Below are 26,896 nucleotides of genomic sequence, written 5' to 3' on the forward strand. Positions count from 1 at the left end.
CCACTTCCCAATAAAAAAGACACCATGTTGCCACCTCCTAAAATTATTTAATTTAATTAAAAAAGAATTTCCCAATATGTGGGCTACTAATTGCAAAATTTAATTTTTAAAAACCCTTTTTTGTCAAAAAAAATAAAAGAGGGCTATATATTGCCAATTAGTAAAATAGGATGTCTTGTGCCATTTTTTCCAAAGAAAGACTTGATTATCATTAAAATATTTATGTGCAATAATTCACTATGCAAATAACTTAAAACTTTTTTATATTTTGATGCACCTTAATACTTATAATAGTAGAATTTAATGCAATGATATAGTAAAAAAATAAATTGCATCAATGTAAATATGTAGTAATACATGTTACATATAGCATGTTGGGAAAATTTATAAGACTATATTTCTAAGTTATCATACGAAGATTGCTACGACAATTAATAACATTATCAATGAGTTCGAACAATCAATTGATATAGAGACCTATCTTCTCCGGACCTTTGGAAATTATATTGGATATGTTGTTGTACCAGTATCTCATTTTCCTCCTAAAATTACATCCCAATATCCATTTGATGATTCTCCATCTCTACTTTGCTCACTTGTGTTTGAAACTTGCTTTAGATCTTCAAAAGGAAACAAAATCCCTCCACTTGTTGTTGTACTTGTAGTAGTAGTAGTAGTACACACTTGCAAATCTTGAATAATATTATTACATTCATAGCCACCATCACTAGTACTACTACTTCCAATTAACCCATGATCCAAATCACTAGAGAATAAGTAAATTGAATTTGGATCAGACATACTAGGCATGATTGGCATAAATGAATTATTATTTGGTACTTGGATCAACTCAGAAATAATCTTGAAATCAGATGAAAAATCCAAGTTGAGATCTTGATCAACCCCTTTATTATTAGGAGTATTATTATTAATATCTTGTATTTTAGGAGAAATAAGATTATTTTTCATAATATTATTTGATGATGATTTCTTGGATTTTCTTGAAACTCCACCAATAGGAATGTTCCTAAGAGATCCACCATCAGTCCAATATCTTCTACAATTCTTGCAAAAAAATCTTGGTTGAGAAAGACTATAGTTATTGTAATAACAAAACTTTGTATTTGTTGAATTGCACCTTGGACAATTCTTCAAAGCTTGATCATTTTGTTGTTTTTGTTGTTGTTGATGAGGCCTAATTTTCCTTGTATAATTTGTATTTTTTGGTACTATTATCTCTTCCATGGATTTCACCACCATCTCCTAAAAAAAAGAAGGAATATTTTTTTAAAAAATGAGAAAAATTAAAGGATATCATTATAGAGGAGTTATAAAAATTGAATCTTTATGCTTTGTAATATGTACTCTCTTTTTTTTAACTTTTAAGTAACAAACTTGATCTTTTTCTCTTTTTTCAACCTTTACAAAATCTCACATAGATAAAGGGGGGAAAGTAAAGGGGTTACATCAAACTTTTAAAAAACACACAAATTCAATTTGTAGCAAGAAACACAACAATATATATTTATATAATGAAACCAAGATTTCATAAAATATTAAGTGAAAAGGCAAAATTTAAAAAAAGTAGATAGATCTATATTTCTAATTTTTGGAGTTTGTACCTGTGGCCATTGAGAAGTGTCCATTGATGGAGAAGGAGGAGGATTTATTTAATTTTTTGGTGAAAAAAGAAAAATTAGTAGCTTTTGAGAAAAAGGAATGTTTGAGATGGTTCTACTTCTATGTGCTTTAACCTTTATGTGTTTATAGAGAGAAAGAGAGTGCTTTAATGTTTAATGGGAAAAAGGACAAATATATTCCAACTATCGTAAATGGTATGCAGATAGTATCTGTCATAGTTTTGGGACATTGGTGTCTCTACCGTCCAAAAACTAGAGCATATATGCCCTTCACTCTAACGGAAGACTAAATAGGGACATATGGCACAATCTTATCCGTCAATTCGATATTCAATAAATGTCGGATCGGTGGATAAGATTATGACAAGCGTATGCCCGTTAGTATAAAGGGTATATATGCTCTAGTTTTTGGACGGCAGGAGACACCAATATCCCAAAAATATAATGGAGGATATCTACGTACCATTTACGATATTTCAAAATATATTTATCCTTTTCCCATGTTTAATTATTAGAAAATGACATTTTTTCTCTTATTCTATATTGACTATAGTAGTTTATTATCATTTGTTAGAAGAGGAATATATGTCCCTGCAGAGTGCAGAGAGAATAAATTTTCATTTATAACTTTTGTGGGTGGTTATAACTTATAAGTTTTACTCTTATTTGTTTATTTATTATTTTTATAATCGTAGTGTTCGAGTGAACATATAAAGGTTGGAAATTAGGGGCAGGTAGGTAGTCAAACTTTTGTGCAGGAGAGGCATGGGGTAGTCTTTTCTTTTTATCTTTTTGTTATTCAGTATTCCTTATGTTTTAATTTATGTGATATATTTTATTTTTTGAGATTTAAGTTTGATCAAGAATTTGCACATGAAATCTTTGATTTTTCTGAAATGAAATTTAATTTATATATTTGTAAACTAAGTAAAAAGCACTATAACTCACAATAATTGACAATTCAAAATATTTAAAAGATATAGGAAAAATTTACTTTCAAAGATAAACTTGTTTGAATCTTGAAATTTGAAATGTGACACATAAATTGGGACAAAGAAAGTAGTACTAGTTAGTATTCACATAGTATGCTTTTGTTTTTCTATATTTGTACTATTATATATTACTTTATTTGCTTAGTTCATTTTGTTATTTTAATTTGTTATCATTATTTTTCTTACAATCCTATTTTGATTACACTTCTTTTAAGCCGATGATCTACCAGAAATAATCTTTCAATTTTATAAAGACAGAGGTAATAATTAGGTATATGTATGTATATCCTACCCTCTCCAAATTCATTTGTAAGATTATATTAGGTATACTATAATTGTTCAAGTTAATTTATGCATATTTCAACTAATTTTACGAAATATTTACTTTCTCGAATATAAATATATCGAATAACTATACCGACAAAAGACTTGCACCTAATATTTTTTCCTCCCTTGTCATTTGTTTTACCTTTTATTCTTAGCCTTATAGATGTATGAGTTAATTTTATACAATAAAAAATCTTACATTCTTTTGAAATAATTAATTATTTCAGTGTGTGAAATTATATGGACGGATTCAATGTGAAGGATCTATATGAGGTGTTATCCTGCTTGTACACATATTGTGCAAATCTTTTTATATTTCATGCAAAGATCGTATGAGGGAATATTATCTTGTCTGCCTCATATCCTCCATAGTGGGACATAGGACAAGCTCTCATGCTAATTATCAATAAAATAAATATTTTGAGCTTGGAAAATGAAATCGTCTTTAGTTATATATATATATATATATTGAGGATGATACACATTAGTACATGTATTTTTGTTAACAGATACACTAAAATAGGGAGGAAGGCGAGCGAGATGGGAGAGAGGTGAGCGAGATAGTCATGTATCTAAGATACATATGAATCACACTCGATGCACACTAGATACATGTATCTGCTTTGATTTGCATGTATCTGGGACACCATATACATAGGAGATCGTGGCGGGTGAATGAGAGGGAGGCGAGCGGAATTTGTTATATATCTCATATACATACAAATACACTTGGATACAGTGTACCTTGAACAAATTACACGCATATCTGGACGCACCAAAATCTGATAAGATTTATAATATTGCAAACTACTCCATATGTTCCTAATTACTTGTCCACTTTTGAATTTGCACACCTATTAAGAAAACAATGATTGACATAGTGAGTTTACCATTTTACCCCTATTATTTATGAAGTAAATGAATTAAAAATTTAAGATTTTCAAGAAGTTCTAACTTTTTCAAAATTAATTAATTGAGGGTATAATAGGTAAAAAAAATTATCCTTTCTTAATTTGTCAAAATGAACAAGTAAAAAAGAAAAATTAGACAAGTAAATAGAAATAGCAGAAATATTGTGTATATAAGTAAACAACTCTTAAACCAGTGGAATTTCATGAATTTCCCTTTGTTTTTTAGTTTTTGTGTCATCACGTGGATCATTGTGCAAGTTTCCTGAAATTCCTTTAATTATTACGTTGATAATATATATATTGAGAGATTCATTAAACATAAAGGAATATTTATTGGGAACCTACCAACAAAGTAGATTTGTGATCCAATGACAAAATGAAACATGCTTAAGCTTTGCTGATAAATTATCTATTTTTATTTGAGATTTATGAGAACTCATAAATTTCAAAGCATAAATCGTCTCTTTCTACTATATAGTTCAATAGTACTATATAGTTGTTAGTAGTTAGTACTAGTTATACCAAGTCCATTGTTAGATCGACTGCGTCAAAAAACATTTTGGCACTATTTTAATTTCTTCGTACATTAACTAAAATTGAAACATGCATATTTGATATTCATATTTAAGCCTTGATTTATTTAAATTCACATTCCGTAAATAGATTTTAGATCAACTTAATTTATAAATTATTTATATTAAATATTTGCCTTTATTATGTTGTTGCTAGCAATTAATGCCACTATCTTTTAGTCAAAGCAAAAATGTATACCAATGTTAGAAAACCAATATATTATAAGATGTATATAGAAGTCGAGTGTGACAATATAAAAAGGGGACCTAATATTAGTCAAACAAAAACGTACAAGTGTGACTCGTATATCGTGTTAAGATAATGAACATTTAAACCAAGAGAGGTGTCGAATAACTGGAAGTTCTATGATAAATACTTACTTGCATACAATGTTTAGATCAAATCATGTAAATTTTATTATAGTAAAGTTATTTGATGGGGTATAACATGCGTAATAATTAACCATATGTTGAAAAGTCGAAATTCTATGTACAAACACATGTTATGTATGATCGATACGACCAATGTGGGACCAATCTTATATGGACGGTACGTTGTGGATATTGGGCTGGGCCTAATATGAGACAGTTCCAGTGGTGGTGAATTGTAGGGCCCAAACACTAAAACCCAGACTAACCCAAAAGGAATACATAAGTTTGACATAGAGGAAGAGAAGTAGAGCCCTAGGCCCAATATAAGTAAAGTTTCTCAGGATTAAAAGCCTAACCATATTGTCTTTGACTCCTTGTGGTCAATATCGAGTTCATTTAAACTTAGTATTTTCAATACGTAATAGAAACTTATATACTAAAAAAGTAGTAACAAATACAAATAGTAGATATAAATTTATAACTTTAAATATATAAAGGATTTCAATGTTGAAAACTTTAAAAATTGAATCATAAAATTTAAATTCTAAATCTTCCTCCGCTTGTAGGCCGGTGGTCGATGACGATGCCACGTGATTGTCTACGTTCATACCACGTGGAACAGTAGTAGACTGTTGAAGAATCAACTTTGGACTGAGTTCCATGGAATTGGTTCTTATGGGCCCTTAGTGATGCATGTTGGGCCAATTGCTCAATGGCTACTTTTGCAAATAGGGCCACTAGTACACTAGAAAGGCCTAGTATGATACCAAATAAATTAGTATAATTTACATAAATCCCATAGTGTTAAAGAGCTAATTACATTATTTTTCTACTCCATATCAAATTACAAGATCCCTAAGAATTTATGAATCTCATACATGACTTGGACTTCCGAATACATCACTGGACTTTTGGATACATCACTGGACATCCAGATACATAGAGAAGGGATGTATCCAAGAGGGGAGGGATGTATCAGAAAGTGACAGGACATCCGGATACATAGGGGAGAGATGTATTCGGGAGGGGAGCGATGTATCAGAAAGGAGAGGAATGTATCCGAGAGGGGGATATGGATCTATCAGCGAGAGGAGAGTAATGTATCAGAGAGAGGGATATGGATCTATCAGCGAGAGGAGAGTGATGTATCAGAAAGGGAATTTTAAAAAAAAAAAATTAAATTGTAGGAAATTTTAGAGATTATGATAAAGTAAGATGTGTATTTAAGTAAATTTTCAAATAAATTATTGAAATTTCATTTCTTTCATCCAACTCACAAAAGTGGCATCTCCAACAACAACAAATGCAATATAGTTTTATTTGTAGAATTTAAAAAGGTTGAGTATGCGTAAACATTACATCTATCTTATGAAGGTAGAGAAGCTCAAGTCGCATCTCTAAATAAACGATACAGTAAAGTAAAGAACCATGGAATCATAGGGTACGGTGTGGTGGAATTGGTAATATCACTTCATCATTAATTGAAAGTTTCAGATTCAAAGTTCTGAAAAAGAAACAATTGTTGGTACATATATAGCGCATTCTCTTTTAAAAACTCTACATGACGCGGATATAAGTTAGTCATATTTCAGATAACAAATACGAAGAAGTTACAACTTACAACTAGAACCTTATGTCATAAATTTGAATTCTAATAAACTCTTTATTATGGTAGGCATAAACTTAAAAATTCACATTTTCTTCTATAAAAAAAAAGGTCATAAACTCGAAGCAATTAACCCCAGGATTATTATGACATAAAAACTGATTTTTCTAAATCAAGATATATTCTTTAATATAACAAAACGTCGTTTCCATCGTACTAAAGTAAAACACTATTTTAAAACACTAGAAATATTTCATTCTGAATTAAACAAACATAAGAAATATGTGAGTTATCAAATCAATCGATAAAGTTAAAGTTAAAAAATACAATATCAATATGATTTATTTCAAATTAGATGGTCTAAATCAATATATTTTTTTAAAAGTTAAACATATAATTGGCAATCATTTTCAATTAAAATCTCAATGTTTCCTATAGTGTATGTCATAGATTTTTTAATGGACCACAATATCTTAGGGTAAATCTATGAATGGGGTCTAATTTCTTCCAATATTTGCCACATTGGCATAACATTCCAAACAATTATTCTTAATTTTCATTCATATATATACCCCTCACCCACCCCACACCACATGCATGATATCATCTTTCTAAGTCCAATGAGATGATAGCGCCACTTGAAAATACTCATGGGCTTGGGCCTCAATGTCTTTCAATTTTGAGGAAATTTCAAAAACAGTTAAGACTAGAATCATCATTTGGTTTCTTAGTTAATGTTTCTCTAATTACAAATCATAGCTATAGTAATGTGTTATGAAATTAATAGATTGTATATTCCAAAATTTTATATGTTAATTATATAAATACGTCTGACATTTAATTTTGTTGATTGACGCAGTAAAATCTATTTTAAAATAATATTTTTCACAAATCAGGATAGCATATTGAGAAAAGGCTCAAATGTGCCATCGAATTTTGAGAAAAGGTTCATCTATGCCATTTGCTAAAAGTTTGGCTCATTTATGTCATTTCCATTTGAGAAAAAACTCATTCATGCAATTATTTGTTAACGGAAAATAGTTCCGATTTTGCAAAACCATTTTTTACACGTGGTCAATTATGATTCAACCACGTCATTAATTAAATTATTTTTTAAAAGAAAAAAGGCTCAAATATGTCATTGAGCTTTGAGAAAAGGTTCATCAATGCGATTCGTTTAAAGTTTGACTCATCTATGTCATTTCAATTAACAAATAATGACATGGATGAGCCTTTATCTCAAACGGAAATGACATAGATGAGCCAAATTTTTAACGGATGACATAAATGAGTCTTTTCTTAAAGTTTGATGAAATATTTGAGCCTTTTCCCTAGTATATTTCCTAAGTATTTATATTTCTCGTAATTATGTATTTGTATACGTCTATTTGTAGTACCGCGCGTGATTTATAATTGTATATTTTATATTTTTTATACACTTATAGTTGAAAGTATCCAATTTAAGCTGCTGCCTATGTAATGAATTGTTTTTTTTTTTTTTTTTTTAATATTTAATACATGTATGATTGACCAATTTTGTGATTAGATAAATCAGAGATTTGTGTTTTGTATTTATGATAATCGATTAATTGTATTTAGCTTGTACATATATTTCTCAAGAATATTAGTATTTGTATACGTCTGAATGAATTTGTATTTGTATTCTTGTGATTTTTTTTCGATTTCTGATTAAAAAAATTATACAATTGTGTTTGCATGGTTTCAATTTTAGCTCTTGCTTTAATGATAATTTACATTTGTACATGATTTGGACGGAGAATAGCAAATTTTAAAATTTAAATTACGTGGTTAAGCAAACTTATACTACTTAATTACTCATTATAGTTATATTTTGCTATAATTACCATTCGCGACTAACATTAACCATTAATTACGTGAGCTGACTTTGAGTTTGTATAATTAGCCACGTTTGTATATGTATAATTCACCACATTTGTATAATTCGCAAATAACAATTCTTTGTTTGATTTGTATTTGTATACGACGGTTTGTATTTGTATATGACGATGATTTCTTTTGGTTTTTTAGTTTTGTCATCATATACATTCAATCTTTTTGGGTATAACTTTTAAAAGTTTGTATAAACGTGTAGTTTTTGAATTTTGTATAATATAATTTATATAATGTAATTTGTATATTATATTTTGTATAATTGTTTAAAGTTCATATGTTTATGTTTATATTAATTCGTTATTTCGGGTTTTATTATATTTGTATAATTCCAGACTTTATATTACTCAATTATACAAAAAACACGCCAATTAGACAAACGTACCTACGAATTATACAAACGAGATGCGAATTATACAAATTATTGTCCTCTCTCGCTCGCCTCTCTCTTCCCTCTCCCAATCTCGCTCGCCTCTCTTCTCCCTCTTCCAATCTCTCTCGCCAGAATATATAAATACATATGTATAATATACAATTATCTAACCGATATACATATACAATTCACTTCTCTCCCACTCTCTGGCCTCTCTCGCTCACCTCTCTCCTTCCTCTCCCAGTCTCGCTCTCCACTCCCCTCCCTATAACATGTAGCTACGAATCGTAATTAACAAACTATAACTATGGAGTGTAATTAGGCTATTTTTGAGTGGCTATATGCGAAAGTTCCTCAATTTTAAATTAGATATGGATGAGTGAAATTAGGAAAAAACGTGTGAGGGATGATATGTATTTGCGGTTTGATACAAATGCTCTACGTGAGACCCATATTAAAATAGCTATATTGAATTAAACTATGTATAAATTTTAGAAATCACATAATAGATGTTTGTTATACAGCATAATTTTTCCTTCATTTTTCATAATTATTCTATATAATTGTTTGGTAAATAACTCTCTTTTATTCATCGTATAATTTATGGGCCTTTTAGATCATATTTAAAGATTTATTTTCAACAAATTAAAAATTTATGAGAAATCATTAGATAAAAGCTTAGTATTTTGTAAGTTACTGCAAAAAATTGGATCACAATCTATAACTTTATAAGTTAATGCAAACGTTCGTTAGACGTCAGTTTAATGTTTTATTGATAAGGTTGAGAACTATATTACTACCAAATATTATACCCGAATTAAATTTAGAAAGATAATTTTCTAATTTATATAATTTCTTAAAATAAATAGGGACAAAATCAAAATTTAAAACCTAAAAAAGTCAATTTCAAATACACATGGAATATTTGGGTTGATCGTATATGCTATCCGTCTCAATTTAATTGACACTCTTTATTCTTCTTCTTTTTTTCATCCGTCAATTTGAGACCTACTGTTACATTTTACATATTTAGAAAGTGCCTAAACTGTAAAATCCTCTTTTCTCGTGTAATGTAACTATATATTTAGAATGTTTTAAAATAAAAAATTATTTACACTGACGATATTAGATATCGCATAAAAAATTAATGAATGAGTCGTGTTCTCCAATGGATAATGCTAAATATATATAATTCCATGGTCAATGTATAGGTTGTAATGCTACTAATAATATAATTATACTACTTTTATGGTTTTACGCAACAAATCACGCCAACAACTGTTCAAATTGACACACCAACACATACACTAAAGCAAAACTAAGTCAAATGCACTTTGGTTTATTTACTAGTTAAAAATTGTCAATTAAAAATTATTTTCTCTATTATCGATCACTGTCACATGTATAGAGTCATATTTTATTGTCATAATATAAAATTAGTTTTAAATTTGATTTTAATTGACAAGTAATTACTGTACATATCTCAAGTTGACAATTAAACACTTTAACTTGTGTCTCATTGACGTCCGATGCTAACGTAACACATAAATTTTGAAAGTGTCTAGATCATTATTTTGTAAATTGAGATGTTCAACTAACACAATAAAAATGAGTTGAAATGTTTAGACGTATATATATATACTCAAAATTAAAGTGTTTACTTATCAACTGATACCAAATATTATACCTATTTTTATTTTTTACACAAACTTTTTGTGTCCTTGGGTGGTGCTTGGGGCGGTGGCTGTTTGTTTAGCGGTAATCAACAAAAAGTCAAATTTGTGTTCAATATTTGTCAAAAGACATTTGAATTATAATGAAAGATCATGAATTGGTTTCAACAACTTCTACTTTTTGAGATCATTATATGGTGTAATTACAAGATCTAATATATGTTAAATCATATCATATTCTACATTTTTTTATTTCAATGGATCGTGTTAGATATACGAACAAAATTTTATATCGATAGCTTTATTATATATATATATATATATATAAAAGATGTAAGGAAATTCATAATTGTGTGAAGCTTTTTTTAGGGGAATAGTGCGGATTTGGTTTACATCAAATTATATCATATAATAATATATCAAAAGTTAAGTAATTTTAATTTAATTACTATCAGAATTAACGATTTAATGAGACGTGTATAAAAATGATAGAGTAGTGACATAAGCCTTGACTTAGTGGCATTTATCGATCTACGAGTCATGAGTTTAATATCTTTACTCGTAGCTTTAAAGAACCGTACACAAAAAGAAGTCAGTATGCTTTGATGGCCATACAATTTTGATTGATATAAGCCCACGAAGTGATGTGTAATATAAAGCTTTAGTGGATGTACGAACAAAAATATATTAGTAGATGGAAAAAAAAAAAAGAAGAGAAACACATATAAGATTACACATATAAATATAAGATGTAAGAAAACTCTTAATTAATAATATGAGATTGTTTTTAAAAAACACATGAATTTAGTTCAAATTAAAATAAACAATATTGTATCATATTCAAGAACATCTTTGAATTGTTTTACGCAACAAGTCAAAATTATTTTACATTATCTTTTAAAGTAACTCATTATATATTACGTAAATTATACAATAATATAATATGCTTCAATATAAATTGGTGGCATTACCCCCTCCATTGAAAACTCTTCATCATGTCATTCTCACTTGTGTAAATTGTTGGCCAAATTTCTCAATCTGTCTTTTATTTTGATTATATAAAGTTTAAGGGTGTGTTTGGTATGGATTTTTTTTCTTCATAATATGTCATTCAATTTTCTCATTTTCGTCGATCAAAATATTTTTCGTTATAAAACTAAATTTCTTAAAAGTTAAGAAGATGTTTTTTTTAGTTAATATATAATGAGACAAGTTTCATAAATAACATTTTTCGCGGTTGATTATCTCCTCTCAAACCTCCCACACACGCACCCCACTCCCATGCGTTCTACCCCACCCCCACCGATCCCCCCACCCACACGATCCACCTTGATCCCACCCTATCCTTTGATTTTTCATCTGGTGTCAAGCATCCCTATTAAGCTTCAATTAATTCAGATTCGTGTTGCGTAAGATCATTTAAAGGGAAAGTATTTCCTAACATGATTTATATTCGCTCAAATCGTAAGCTTTTAATTAAGAGTGAAAAGATCATATCTATCTAATCACAACTTTTTTTGGTTACGAAGAATATTTTTGTTTGAATCGAACACACCTATAGAATAAATGAGTGACATTTAATTTGATAAAAAGTAGCTGAACATACTATGAAAACATGACAAATGAAAGGTCATAATGCAGTATTTTGAATAATTATAGAGGCCCCAATTTTTATTTTTTTTGTAATCTGGATTTTTCCTAAGACAATGCCGTCCATACAAATAACTATATGAAAACAAAACAAAACAAATAAAATAAAATAAAAAGAGGAAAGAAAGAAAACGACGTATAGAATAAGTCAATAGGGTATATAATGGATGTTCAAAGATGCAAGAATAGTCAAACCCTTTTTTTAAAAAGAGAAGTCATCAAATGGTGGAACTAAAAGCGACACTTCGATGCACTAAACTTTCAATACACGTAGAATATGAAAAATGATCAAATCATAAAAAATTATTGTACGTAGCCTCATCTTGCATTTTTATTAGAAGCTCGATAACTTTCATATCACGTGACAATAGCTATAACCGACTTTCCTTCCCAATGGTGGACTAATTGTTAAAATTATTATTTTTATTGTTACTACTAATCAATTTATAATATTTATATGCATGTCAAGTTCTAATTAATTTCTTAGGAGGAAAAGTTCATAGACTTTTTCCAGTCAGAGTTTTTTAAAAGTTCTTAAAGAGGAAATAATTTTCATCTTGATCATGATAATATTAGAATTAAAACACCAATAATAATAATAAATCTACTGTAATTTTATAAGTCGGGAGAGAATAAAATGTATGTAATTGTATCTCTATTTTTATGAATAACTAGAAAAACTATTTTCGATTGACCCTCGCTCCTTCAACAATCCTTCCGCTTTATTCAAACTTGAAAACGACAAATTAGGTTATAAATTTAAAGCACATTATATATTCTCTAATTAAAAAGCGACTTATTTTTTAAAATTCTTTTTACATCTTTAACAACCAAAACTTCATGTCTTTTCTAGTAGATAACTTGATGAATACGTATTTTAAATAAAATCTATTAATATCAATTATTACTTATACAAATTTATTTCAATTACCATGCTATGCAAATGTATTATAATCCATTTGATTTATTTTGTCATAACATAAAAGTAGGTAGGAAGTCCTAGATCTTACCAAACATATTTAATCATAATAATTATATATAATTATGGTATTCTTTGTATAACTTTTAAAAAATGTGAATTATACGTTAAGTTATGTAAAGGAACCAACATATAAACTAACTTGGTCTTTGTATATACGAATACTTCCTCCATTTCATTTTATAATTTTATACGAACCAATTTGGTTGAATATTAAAATTTATAATCTTATATAAATTCAAACATAATTGCGACGATACGAAATAATGTCATCATTTTTCTATTTCTTTTCAAACATGTTATTTGATTTTTTGAAACAGACAAAAAATAATAATAATAAAAACAAATAATGAAAGTAATATTTTAATATCCCTATTTATTAGGGGCTAAGTTAGAGGGTGCAAAGGAATACATATATCCGAAAATTACACAAGTATGTTTATTTCTTTATTAACTTTTTTTTAGTAAATTTGATCCGCCAGAAATTTTCTATAATTATACAACATAATAAGTTTTTTGTTTTGTTTTAAACAATACCATAATGAATTGTTTGATAGCTGATTTGAATGTGCAAATATTAAATCTTGAATAAGTAATAGTAACAAGTTTGGTATATAATAGTTAAGAAGTAAATTGTTCATGTATAAAATTAATAGTTAATTTAATTTGCTACTTCAAAACCTAAATTTAAATATTATTTTATGTTGGATAGAAATAAACTGCGCGTAACTAATGAAGGATTCAAGATTTTCACTCGAATCGAACTTGCAAATTGGAGATAACATTTGCAACCTAAGTTGCACAGTGGGCTATCTTCTTTGATTAAAGTGGTTAAAAATTAGTATATATACAAAAATATTGAAAACCTACTATATATATAATATAAAGAGGAAAAAAAATAACTTGCCGCCGCAAGACTTTTTCTAAAATAATTTATTTATTTATGTTATATTCGGTACACAAATAGAAAAAAAATCTTAAAAATATACGTACATATCTAACACAACAAGAAAAATGTAAAAAAATAAAAATTAGGAGCGGAGGGTTAAATAGGATGGAGTAGAATTTTTATTTTTTTAATATAAAATAATATCAACTTTTTTTGGGGAATGAGTAGGTGATTTTGGGAGGGGAGAGGGTGAAGTATGAATTTTTTTAAAAAATATTTTATAAAAGAATTTTAAAAAAATAATAAAAGTACGGGGGATTGTCCGGGGGGAGGGTACGGAGAGGAGGCGGTGGAGTGGGGTAAGAAAAATAATTTAAATTTTATTTTTAAAAAAATATTATTTTTGGGATAGTAACTTTAATTTTTAATTAATATTAATAATTTATTATGAAGCTCACACTCTCAATAGTTTAGGTATGAAACTTAAAAAAATTAATAATTTAAATATATTTTTAACACTTATCTCTAATATAAATTAATATATATAGATCCGCCCCTACTCGTAACTTATACATGCATATAACTCTTATCAGTTACCTAACAACCCCTTTTTTAAGTGTTGCTAACAGACATGACACGATTCGTTACAACCGTTAATTGGACGGACGCAACAAGGAGGAGGGTAAAACCGTCAGATAAATATTAAAAGTTTTGTCTGTCCATTTGAAAGTGGAAAAAAAGGCAGAAAGAAAGAATGAAGAAAGAAGAATAGCGACTCTTTCTCTTTCACCTTTCCACCTTCATACATTACCCTTTTCTTTGAAATCTTCAATTTCTTTGACTTAATATCTTTGAGATCATTTCCCAGTTTTCCTGCCCCTTTTGTCCCCTGTTTTTTTGGAATTTTTTTGCTTATTTTTTTACTTGAGTTCACTTGGTTTCTCAGTCCCAATTTCAATTTTGTGGATGTTAAAGATCAAATCTTTTTTCTGAAATTATTTCTTGGGGTTCTTTGATTAAGTCCATGGTAGATAAGGTAAGAAAAATCTGTTATTTTTCTTGATTGATACAGTAATTGTACTGACTATTATTATCTTGAAATTGTAGAAATATGAGCATGTTTATGTTAGTTTTATGTTGATTAGGTACAAGTTATCTTTTTGGTGGTAATTTGATTGATATTACTGTTTTTAATTTACCCTTTTGAAGGATCTGTTTTTTTGGGGTTGTGGGTGTTGCATATTTTCTGTTTTTATCATAATTGGGGATTTTTGTCTTGCTCAATTCTTGATTATATGAGAAGTTTAGACTTTAAAGATTTCTCCTTTTGTTGTTTATGTGGATTTATTTTTGGTTGGTGGTGTGAATTTTGAAGAATTGGTGATTTTTTTTACTTTAGTCCACTTTCTCAGTCTTCATATGATCTTGTGGATGCTAAAGATCATATTTTTAGGCTCAATTCTTGATTATATGAGAAGTTTAGACTTTAAAGATTTCTCCTTTTGTTGTTTATGTGGATTTTTTTTTTTGGGTTGGTGGTGTGAATTGAAGAAGTGGTGAATTTTTTGACTTGAGTCCACTTGGTTCTCAGTCTTCATATCATCTTGTGGATGCTAGAGATCATATTATTATTTTTTGTGAAATAATTTTTGGGCTGGTTTGATTAAGTCCATGGTAGTTAAGGTAAGCAATTTTAAAAAAAAAATTAGCTTTGAATTTATAGAAGTATAAGCATGTTTATGTTAGTTTTTTTGTTGACTATGTATAGTTTGTTTTTAAATACCTTGTTGGGGATTCAATTTTTTGATTACTGTATTTTCATGTTGACTTGGTTGCTTGATTATCCTTTTGAAAGATCTGTTTTTTTCTTTTCTTAATTATGGGTGTTGCATATTTTCATTTATCATAATTGGGGATTTTTTGTGCTCAATTCTTGATCATATGGGGATTTTAAACTCTAAAAATTTCTCCTTTCTGTTTTTTTGGGTATATCTTTTGGTGTGAATTAAAGAAATAGGTTGTTTTTTAGTGATCTTTCCAGTTTGATTGACAATTTATAAAAAAATCTTGCTTTTGAAGTTTGGCTTCTGATTTGATTTTCTGTTCTTTCAAGGAGTAGTTGAATTCAAAGAATGATGGGAACTTACAGTGAGACTGAAGAAGATAGTTTCTTTGATATACGTGCTGAGACCGGTTCTCTCTCTGATTTGGGTTTGGATGGTTCTGATGCTTGTACTCGTAATGAGATTTCCGAACGTGCTTTGGGATATGAATTTTGGACTCAGGATCCTGAAAGTGTTGATGAACGCCGCCATAGATTCTTGAAATGGATGGGTTTGAACTCGAATTGCGACAGATCTGATTGCTCTGATGAGAGAAAGACAAGTACTGATAGAATTAGGGATGACAATGAGACTGTGCTGGCAAGTTCAGATGCTGAAGGCAATTTTTTCTCTGGTAGATCTTCCCAATCTTTCGAGTCAAATGAAGCTCTAGAATTGGAGGAGGATGCTGTAGAGGATCCAATGTATTGGAAAATTAGGAATCTGGACAGTGGATCAGAGTTTGTTGCAGATGAATTAGGCAAGGATGGCATGCTTAGCCGACTACGTGAAGTAGGTACAAACAAGATATTCACTATTGAAGAGTTTACAAGAACTCTTGGCTCATCGGCTTTGGTTCAACAGTTGTTCCATAGAGATATGAAGGGATTTAGTATGGTTAATACAAAGACGAAAGTGAGAAGTTTGCTTCAAAAACTTACTGTTGGCACCCTACACAAAGTGAGGACAAAGCCAGAGGCTGATACTCAAAGAGTTCGGGTCCAAACAAGTAAGAAGGAGTCAAAAGAACTGTCCTCACTTTACACAGGCCAAGAATTCCTGGCACATGAAGGCTCCATCATAACAATGAAGTTCAGTCCTTGTGGCCAATACTTGGCAAGTGCTGGCAAAGATGGCACTGTGCGCATTTGGAGAGTGATTGAGGATGAGATGTCTAAAAACTTCAATGTTCAGGATATTGACCCCTCTTGTTTATACTTCTCACTGAATCATTTTTCCAAATTAGCTTCTCTCAATGACAACAGAGAGAAGATCAATGGGATGAAAATGATGAGAAAATCATCAGAATCAGCTTGTGTTGTACTCCCACCAAAGTTATTCCGGATTATGGAGAAACCAATCCACGAGTTCCGTGGGCATACCGGTGAAGTATTGGCCCTCTCATGGTCCAAAAATGGGGTCAGTATAATATATCTCATTGGCTTAAGTCTACTAAATACTCTCTCTATTCACTTTTTACTTGTCCACTATAGATATCACTTTTACTTGTCAATTTAGCATAATTTTTTTTTTCTTTCTGTTTTACCCTTAACATTAACTACTCATTCTCCAAATCATTTTTCAAGATCTTTTGAAATGCTAATAGTCACGGGCATTTAAGTAAAGTATGCACTTCATTTATTACTTCTTAAGGGGAGTGCAAAGTCCATTATGGACAAGTAAAAGTGAATGACGAGAGTATATTTTACAGCTTTATAAAACATCATCCTACATTAATAAACCGTAATTCTTGTACGAACATTATTTGCTGCAGTATCTGCTGTCATCTTCTGTTGATAAAACAGCTCGTCTCTGGCAAGTTGGACATGATAAATGCCTTGGTGTTTATTCGCACAATAATTATGGTGAGCCTATTTCTGTGTTTTCACTCTTCTTGCTGAAGTATTTTTCTAAACTGTAAACTGGATTCTCATCTCATACATCTGCCCATGTCATACTTGGATACAGTCACCTGTGTAGAGTTCAATCCCATGGATGATAATTATTTCATTAGTGGCTCAATAGATGGGAAAGTACGTCTCTGGGAGGTGCATGGGTGTCGAGTGATTGATTGGACTGATGTAAAGGAAATAGTGACAGCTGTTTGTTATAGTCCTGATGGAAAGGTTTGATCACTTTGCTTCTTTTTTAAACCTTCTTAAAGATTGTACTTGGTTTTGGAACTTATTTGAGTTTGTTGCTTGTGATTGGTGCAGGGAGGTGTTGTGGGATATATGGATGGCAATTGCCGTTTTTATGATGTTGTTGGTACGGTAGCTTGTCTTTTCTTGACACTTTTTTCTAGTTCTTCCATTTTCTCGCTGATTTGCATATAAATGCTCGCGATATTAGCTCTGAGAATAGAACAATTCTGGTAACTGACTTTTTTGTCCCCCGACTAAATTGCTAGAGTAGGTCATCATGATAGAAAAGCATATAATCATGCAGTATACTTCTCTAAACTTCTAACTGCACTTTGCAAGTTATGATTTCCATATATTACTCATCGAGAATTCATTATCCTGCTCGAGAAGTAAAGAAGGGAAGTTATCATTGTAATACAGTTAACTTCTCTAAACTTCTAAATGCACTTTGCAAGCTATGATTTCCATATAATACTCATCGAGCATTCATTGTCCTGCTCTAGAAGTGAAGAAAGGAAGTTAACCACTGGAATGGTACTATAAAATTGTATTTTGTGAGTGCAATATTGCTATGCAAGAGAAGGGAAAAATGGAGGGGAGGGAGTTGTGTTCTCCATCTGTTTTGAGTTGTCTTCAAATGCATTTATATTTAAGTGAACTGTTTGTGCAACTGAGTTTCCATCACTCGGCGTTTTTACTCTGATATATTATGGAGTACTTATCTTGTTTCATTCTACTCTATCAGACAATTCGCATTAATGGACTATCATTTCTGTGTGTTAGGTAATCGTTTGCAAATGGGCCTTCAGGTATGCCTGCAAGGAAAAAAGAAGCTTACTAACAAGAGAGTAACTGGATTTCAGGTAACCGTTTGTTTTCGTTTCCTTACTTTTCACAAGAATGGTTTCTCGTACTGATTATATCCCCCTCTTGAGAACTGACGTAGACTTTGATCATGCAGTACTGCCCGAATGACTCGAGCAAAGTCATGGTTACTTCTGCTGATTCCCAAGTTAGAATACTTTGTGGATCCAACATCATCTGCAAATTCAAAGGTGTGTTGGTTGCGTACCCTCTACCTCCCCGTCCCCCACCAAGTTCTGACAAAAGACGTTTTTGAGTAGATTTTCTGACTCTGTTGTCTCTGCTGCATGTCCAGGAACTAAAAATTTGGATAGCCAATGTCCTGCATCATTCACATCGGATGGGAAACACATTCTCGCAGTCACTGAGGATTCAAATGTTTATATCTGGAACTATAGTCATGAGGACGGGGTGACTAGCCAACCAAAGAAAGTCCGTTCATCTGAGAGTTTCTTTTCCCAAAATGCATCAGTTGCCATACCTTGGTCTGGCTTTAAAACCAACCCAGTGACAACACTACCAGGAAATGTTTTAGCAAACGGTGATGTCAACGAGAACTCATGCTCAAAGACTTCATCTTTACAAGATTGCTTCTCCTTGGGACGTGCGTCTTTCTTAGATTCTCTACTAAAGAGCTCTGCAACGTGGCCAGAGGAGAAACTACCCGACTCAAGTCCTCCTGCAACTGTCTCCCCTTCTATATGTAAATCCGAATACAAGATCTTGAAGAGTGCCTGGCAAAGTGCATTGAGTTCAAGTCATTTGTGGGGTCTCGTGGTTGTCACCGCAGGATTGGATGGATGCATTAGAACATTCCTCAACCACGGATTGCCAATTCGTTTCTGAGATTCTTTCTCCCCCCGGGGATCTTCAGTCTAGTGGTAAGAGCGCAACGCCTAATGCCTGGATTAGGCAATTTCGAATTCTGCCACAGACAAAAGCCTGAGATTTTTTCCTTTCTCTCTTGCTTGTAAATTTATATCAATTCTTGGCTCTGTCACCAAAAAATGTTTCAACACAAAGAAAATATGATATCCAATAGGTTATAGTACATTTTGTGCCTTGAGCATATACTAGTCTATATATGTAATTATTATTCACATATATGAAAATCATAGTACAAATATCATTATTCATTTGTTCAGTTCTAGTCTTTTGAATTTGAGCTGTAAATTGTGATATTTATTGTAAGTTAGAAGAGTGAAATTTTGAAGCTTATTTCCGAAGACATAACACATAAACGGGCCCTTTAACTTTGGATAGACACTTAAACTTGTATGAAATTGAACAAATGGATACATTCGTCCTACATGACAATTTGTGATGTGTGTGTTTACTTGTTCAATTTTTATACAAGTTTAAGTGTTTACTTGTGCACACTCAAAGTTAGAGAACATACATGTCAGTTGAATCCAAGTATATTTATGTATTATACCTTTCTTGAATAAGTGTAAATTTAATACATTGACAGTGTAAACGATATTTGAATAATTGTAAAGGTAATTGTATGCAACTATGGCTATAATATTTTTCACAATATAACAAATTTATATTATTATTCACCGCATAAATAGTATATAACGTGAACAAACGATTCTTATGAGGTAAGCAAAGATATCTTATCGATGGGATAAAATTAAACGACCATATAATTGTTGACCACCCTATCAATTTGAATTATTCTACTTTGGCTTAATTAAGAGGTCAAATTTACTCCACATAATATGATTTGTCAGTCTTGTGGGTCCTAGAATTGTCAAATATGATATGACCATGATCAAAGAGGAAATGTGGAACTTAAACTTTACTCTTATTTTTTCTTTTTCGATTTGACGGATCGAGATTCATCGATTTAATTAATTTGAATTTATGCTTAACAAATCCACCGAGGTAAAAATTGCTCCCTCATAATTTTTTTTTTCATTTTCACGTTATGTACCAAAAATATGTAATAGAGATCTCAATAATTTCACAACGCCCTCGTCATTTTTATGTATGATATAATATATGTTAGAATCTTTTCAACCTTTTCATGTATTTTTTCAAAAATATTTTGACTCACCTTTCTTATTTTTAAATTCTTCTTTTCTGACATAATATTTCAGACAATAAAATTTCTCAGCAAATTATAATCAGACACGTGGAAAAGTCAATTGCAGCACCCTTCCAAATTTTCTGAGCAAATGATATAACCAGACTGCAAGCTTATCAATAGCAGCAAATAAATATAAGTAGGTAGCCTCATAAAGTTTGATTAAAAAAGATGATAAAAAATAATTCTACTAGCATTTTATTAATTTCATTTCTTATTTTATCCTTCATCAAATTAAAGTCATTTCCATCTTGCTTCGTATATATATACTAGATATTAGGTTCTCGCGCCAGTGCGGGCCTAATATATATTACTTTCTCCGTCTCATTTTATGTGAGGTAGTTTGATTCGCCACGAAGTTTAAGAAAGAAATGAAGACTTTTAAAACTTGTGGTCCAAAATGAATTATATAATTTGTATGACTGTAAATTATTTCATTAAGGGTAAAATAAATATTTTATAATCAAATTGTTACTTAATATAGAAATGTGACATTCTTTTGGGATTGACTAAAAAGGAAAGTAAGTCACATAAATTGGAAGTAGTTCTTTGTTTCAATTTATGTGACACCGATTGAAATTTTGGAGAGTTATATAATTTTTTGTATGTGATTTTGTTAAATATATTTTGAAGTTGTTAATTTATTGTGATTTATAGCACTTCTTATATCATTTTCAAATAATATATATTACTCTTTCTGTTCCATTTTATGTGACGTAGGTACTTTTACGAAAGTCAACTAAATTTCTTATATGATTCTTCAATATTTTTAGTTGTTATTTTACTTTAATTTACGTTACTTTTTATGTTATTTTCAAACAAACTTCTTTTGTTTCAATATGGAATTAAAGAGTCAATAAAATTTCTTTTATGATTTTTAATTATGTTTTTTTTAATATCTTATATTATTACATTGTGATTTTCAGTACTTTTTATGTAATTTTTAAATATAGAACAAATTAAAAGAAAAACAAAGAAATTTTTAAATGAAGAAAGTACTAAAATTTTCAAATAATCATATTTCTATATTAAAATGTTAAAAACTTTAGAACTCCACATATATGCACAAAATAATATACGGAAGACAAAATAATGTTTAAGATATATATTAAAGCTCTTTCTAATAATATCACATATTTATTCTATTTTTTAAATATGACTCCTTCCGTATCAATTTATTTGAACTATTTTTTTATTTCACTTAAAAAGAAAATTACTTCTTAATTTTAATTTTTTTACATAGCGTATCTATGATTATAAAATTAGAAATACTTTTTACTTTAATATATGTGATATATTTTAAATTTAAGATTACAAAATTTAAAAATATTCTTCATATTTAACACTTCGTGCAAAAAAAAATAGATGAAACAATTAAAATGGAAGAAACAATACAAATACTTTATTAATGAATGAATTAATTAATAAATAATATTCAAAGATCCCTGGAGGATAGAAACTGGAAATAATAAAATATAAGAATAATGCAAGGAAAAATGAAATGGTGTACAAAAGTAATAATAGGGCCCACACAATTAAAGCCGTAAAAGAGGAAAAAAGCAAATGGTTTTTGTGTCCAACAAAAAGGAAGTACATTTATGAAGCAGGCAAGTACAATCATTTTTCAAGTTTGAAAAGTACGAAATACCATAAAGCAACCCTCTATTTTGATTTATTTACGCAAGTACCTTCATCGTCCGGCCCACGTGGAGGCTATTAACTGATTTCGTGGTATTGAGGTACTCAACACTTATGTAAAGTAAAACATAGAATGACAAAAATAACCCTTAAATTGAGTGTATTTTCACGTAAGCACACGTGTTGACAGAGAAGAGTGTGCTTATTCGCTCTTCTTATATAGTAAAAAAAATATATATATATACCATTATTCTTAATTATATCTATTCGATAATATAATATGTCTACACATTTATCTGAGCATTTTTATTTTTTTATATGAACATTTTTAACTGATCAACACTTTGCTCTATATATTAATTTTTATTTATGACTACTTTGTACTAAAATACAATTGAAAACTTGGTAAAAATGATAATTTTCTTAAAATAAAGTGATATAAAAAAAGAAAAAAAAACATTACAATATTGATGTATACTTTTTTGTTTTTCCCTTTTTTTTTGGTGGTCGTGGATGGACGGACAGTACGATAAATAAAACATTTTAGAAAAAGAACTTCAAATCAGAAGAGAAATATCACTACTCCCTCTGTTCCTTTTTAGTTATCATGTTGCGTTTTTCAAAAGTCAATTTAACTAATTTTTAAAGTTAAATTAGATTACATTAATTTGATATTTAAACTAAAATTTAAATATTTAAAAACTATACGAAAAATATTATAAATTACAACTTTTTGCATATTAATATGATAAAATATATATCGTAAAATGTTAATCAATTTTTTTAATTGTTTGACTCTAAAAAGAAATCATGACAACTAAAGAAGAACGAAGGGAGTATAAAGTCCTTGCCCAAATGATGCAAGTGGTAAAGAGGTATTATTATCTATTAATTCTTTCATTAGATTTAATCACTTCCCTGTGATCATTTGCCTCTGTGACAAAAGGAATAAATGAATACTACAAACAAGAAATAATAATGAGGGGTCCCAAATAAGTAATTTGATATCCACTTATAAGAGGTAAAAAAATATTTCATAAAATTAGTCGAAATATATATAAATTGATTTAATATTTGTATGTGCAAGTTGATCTTATAATTGTGATATTAGAAAATAACAAAACATAATTACTCAATATCTATACTTATTATATATAACGAACACACTGTTAAATTAAATAGTCATAATATACGCAAATTCATCCGATACTCATATCGTTAAGAGATAAAATCAAATATGTTATGAAGTTAGATGAAATGTCGTAGTTAGCTCAAACGTTATATATATGAATGAAATATTCTAGGTCTTAATATTTCCAACTAATAGTATATAGTAGCAAAGAACAACTTCATAATATTGTCTCTATTTGTCCCATCAGTATTTAATGTGCCTGAAGTGGATCTCGTGGCTTCTAAAAGGGCACGACTTTAATTTACTACAACCTTTGTGGCGTTTTCTTCATCTTTCATATATTTTTTCTCATACATCGATCAGAATCGAATTCAGAATTTAAATTTAATTTTAAGTGTTATCATATGCAGTTCATTATTTTGGTATATGTATAAGTTCTAATCTAATATTTAACAAAATTTCAGTAAATTTTTATTTTATATCGAAAGTACTGAGTTTAGATGAACCGACCATCTCAACTACAATTTATTTATTTTTAGTAGCATGCGGAGCAAAGAAGACCACTAATACTCCTTGCATTTAAATTATTTTAAAGAAAAAAAAACTAAATAAATGCATTAAATGTCTATCGTTTTTAAGTCTACACTTTTTGTCTCTAGGTATTTCTTATCTCATTATATATATTGAGAAGTTCTATTTTATTTTTGTCCAAATAAAAGTATATAATATACTTATATAGTGAGCAAAAAGAAATGGGGAGAGCTCCATGTTGTGCTAAAGAGGGGCTTCGTAAAGGTCCATGGTCTACAAAAGAAGACTTATTACTTGCAAATTATATTAAGGAAAATGGTGAAGGCCAATGGAGAAACTTGCCCAATAAAGCTGGTATGCCTTTGCACTTCGAAATTTACGTTGGTTAGACACTTTAAAAATATTATTGTATTTGTGTTGGATTTTCAGAAATGTATTATTTTTAAAAAATTTGAGACGTATTTGTTGATAATCTTAAAGAGTTCGAATAATATCTTTCACATTTTATGTTTTTATGTGTGTTAGTTAGTTTCTAGAATCTTGTTTGGCTCTTAAATACTCATAATATGGGAATATTATTGACTTTTGGTCAAAGCTCATACACTTTATAAAAAAAATTCACATTGTTAAGAATATTGGTTAATGTTTGTCATTTTTTTTAGCGTTTGATTTTTTTATTTATCAAAATAAGAAAAATGACTTTCTTTATTTAACTTCATAATATTTATTGCGATTAACACTTATTATTATTATTATTATTATATCACTCTAAAATTTAGTTGTAACACTCTCCAATTTGCTAATATTATATTTACCTTTTAATATATTAATTTTTTTTTCAAAAAGTATTTTTGTTTCTACTCATGCCACCAATCAAACACAAAAATTTTAAATTTATGAATTTTAAATTCTAGTAAAGATAATTTATTGTGCTCTAACACAAATATAATATCTGTCCAAAGCTACTAAGTTATGCCGAACGACATGTAGCTCCTCCCCTACTTGTGATATTTTTGTATAATTAATATCGAGTTGAATTTTTCAGGGCTACTTAGATGCGGAAAGAGTTGTAGGCTAAGATGGATGAATTATCTAAGGCCAGGAATCAAGAGAGGAAATTTTAGCCAAGATGAAGAAGATCTTATAATAAGGCTCCATTCCCTTTTGGGCAATCGTTGGTCACTCATAGCTGGTCGATTACCAGGTCGAACAGATAATGAAATCAAGAATTACTGGAACACTCATGTAATCAAGAAGCTCAAAATTGCTGGAATTCAGCCCAAACTCCACAAAGTGCACAAAGTTTCCCCCAAAAAAGATCCCAAGAAAAAGCCCAAAACAGAAAATCCAAGAAAAAAACAAGACAAAATGAAGAAAAATAACAAGAAAAAAGACCAATCTTTAGACACTCCTCAAGTTGTGTTTGTCCCAAAGCCAATTAGACTTTCCTCTGAACTTATAAGGAATTCTAGTATTGAAAATGTTGCATTATTGAGCAATTCATCCTTATGTTGTTCCAACTCACTTAAAATGTTGCCTCAAACGTGTCAGGTCCTTAAAAAATGCACTATTTCTAAAGGATCTGACATACACCTGTCTGCATTTTTGAAGAGCCCGAGCAACATAGCTTCACCCTCAGATAGTTATGAAGAAGGTGATAATAACAACAAGAAGATTAATGTTATTACCAATGATGATGAGAATGTTGAGGGTAAAATTAAAGAGGTTTCATTTATTCCTTGTGCTTCAAATTTGTTATTTGATGAAGTACTACTAGATGGATTTTGTGATCTTTCAAATGAAAGCATGTTGGAGAAGGTTTATGAAGAATATCTTCAACTTATTTCTGAAAAATGTTATCAAGATGATCCAATGTTAATGTAGTATAGTCTAGTGCAAGTATTTAGTGTTCAAAATCTTTTACTTCTATTTTTGTGTTCATTGTAAAAATATATGGGATGTTCCACTTTTCTGTGACATTATTCGTGTTCGATCAAGAGTCAATATTTTGATTAATTTAGTACTTTTTATCTAACTTCTAGTTAGTAATTTTATTTTTATCATATATATATATATATATATATATATATTTATTTATCGATGATTGAATTTTAATGATAATTTAAAAGTTCCCCTTATAATTATTTTGTTTTGTACATCCAAATGAAGTAACGTACAATAATTTAATTTGAGGTTCACTCAAACAAAAAGTGTATCCTAGTTATTAAAAAAAAAGTATCCTAGTTATTGAATTGAACATTTAATAGACTCAACAAAGAATTAAGGGAAATTCCTTTCTAGAAGAATATTCGTATATATATATATATATTAATATTAACTAGTTATGACCCTTTCAAGAAATTTCTGGATCATATATTGGTTTGTGACCATTCAAATCTTTACCAGTATTTCTTTTTATTAGTGCAAGTGGTGAATTTCAAGTTGTTGGGCAGCCTTTAATAAGGACTGGGGAACAACCTTATTTATTAGTTTTGACACTTTAGGTGTGTACTTTCAAGTTGCTTGAGGCACATTGAAGGCATATACATAACCAACATAGATTAGATTGAGGTGCAGTGGTAGAATTACTACACTCTTATTAGAGGTTTCGAGTTCGAACTCTAGATATGGAGAAAATTTTGTTGGAAGTGTCACCGAATAGATCCTGCAGTGTGCGATCTAAATTTAATCGAAACTCTAATATGGACTCAAAACATCAAATGAGAAACAAAATATATATATATATATACATAAATTTTTTGTGAATTTCCACAATA

The 26,896-nt window shown here is 29.6% G+C and overlaps 3 protein-coding genes across 4 annotated transcripts; 2 read left to right on the forward strand and 1 right to left on the reverse strand.

Moving 5' to 3' along the window:
• Positions 1-314: 314 nt before the first annotated feature.
• Positions 315-1,754, reverse strand: LOC102602955 (dof zinc finger protein DOF4.6-like). The gene is made up of 2 exons (XM_006352239.2): positions 1,623-1,754; positions 315-1,263 (listed from the first exon to the last, which is right to left on the reverse strand). Exons 1-2 carry the CDS (start codon positions 1,644-1,646, stop codon positions 532-534), a joined length of 756 nt encoding a protein of 251 aa, XP_006352301.2. The 5' UTR covers positions 1,647-1,754; the 3' UTR covers positions 315-531.
• Positions 1,755-14,617: 12,863 nt separating this feature from the next.
• LOC102579447 (POC1 centriolar protein homolog A-like) lies at positions 14,618-19,870 on the forward strand. Of its 2 annotated transcripts, none has more exons than XM_006352170.2 (8): positions 14,618-14,931; positions 16,009-17,137; positions 17,493-17,583; positions 17,687-17,844; positions 17,935-17,986; positions 18,646-18,725; positions 18,824-18,917; positions 19,022-19,870. In XM_006352170.2, exons 2-8 carry the CDS (start codon positions 16,028-16,030, stop codon positions 19,570-19,572), a joined length of 2,136 nt encoding a protein of 711 aa, XP_006352232.1. In that variant the 5' UTR covers positions 14,618-14,931; positions 16,009-16,027; the 3' UTR covers positions 19,573-19,870. The 2 variants fall into 2 exon arrangements, with proteins under 2 accessions (XP_006352232.1, XP_006352233.1); XM_006352171.2 differs by having other exon boundaries at positions 16,015-17,137.
• A 4,446-nt stretch (positions 19,871-24,316) lies between these two features.
• On the forward strand, positions 24,317-26,071 carry LOC102603294 (transcription factor MYB90-like). Its single transcript, XM_015310847.1, has 2 exons — positions 24,317-24,473; positions 25,165-26,071. Exons 1-2 carry the CDS (start codon positions 24,341-24,343, stop codon positions 26,001-26,003), a joined length of 972 nt encoding a protein of 323 aa, XP_015166333.1. The 5' UTR covers positions 24,317-24,340; the 3' UTR covers positions 26,004-26,071.
• Positions 26,072-26,896: the final 825 nt, after the last annotated feature.

Source organism: Solanum tuberosum, unplaced genomic scaffold (assembly GCF_000226075.1).
Source record: "Solanum tuberosum cultivar DM 1-3 516 R44 unplaced genomic scaffold, SolTub_3.0 scf00147, whole genome shotgun sequence".
Taxonomy (NCBI): domain Eukaryota; kingdom Viridiplantae; phylum Streptophyta; class Magnoliopsida; order Solanales; family Solanaceae; genus Solanum; species Solanum tuberosum.

Excerpts from the sequence above, each read along its gene's own strand:
- LOC102602955 (XM_006352239.2), bottom strand. The coding sequence starts at position 1,646 with ATGGACACTTCTCAATGGCCACAG. Across the intron at positions 1,264-1,622 it reads ACACTTCTCAATGGCCACAG|GAGATGGTGGTGAAATCCAT; the intron begins GTACAAACTCCA and ends TCTTTTTTTTAG.
- LOC102579447 (XM_006352170.2), top strand. The coding sequence starts at position 16,028 with ATGATGGGAACTTACAGTGAGACTGAAGAAGATAGTTTCTTTGATATA. Across the intron at positions 17,584-17,686 it reads TTATTCGCACAATAATTATG|TCACCTGTGTAGAGTTCAAT; the intron begins GTGAGCCTATTT and ends ACTTGGATACAG. Across the intron at positions 17,987-18,645 it reads CCGTTTTTATGATGTTGTTG|GTAATCGTTTGCAAATGGGC; the intron begins GTACGGTAGCTT and ends TCTGTGTGTTAG.
- LOC102603294 (XM_015310847.1), top strand. The coding sequence starts at position 24,341 with ATGGGGAGAGCTCCATGTTGTGCTAAAGAGGGGCTTCGTAAAGGTCCA. Across the intron at positions 24,474-25,164 it reads AAACTTGCCCAATAAAGCTG|GGCTACTTAGATGCGGAAAG; the intron begins GTATGCCTTTGC and ends TGAATTTTTCAG.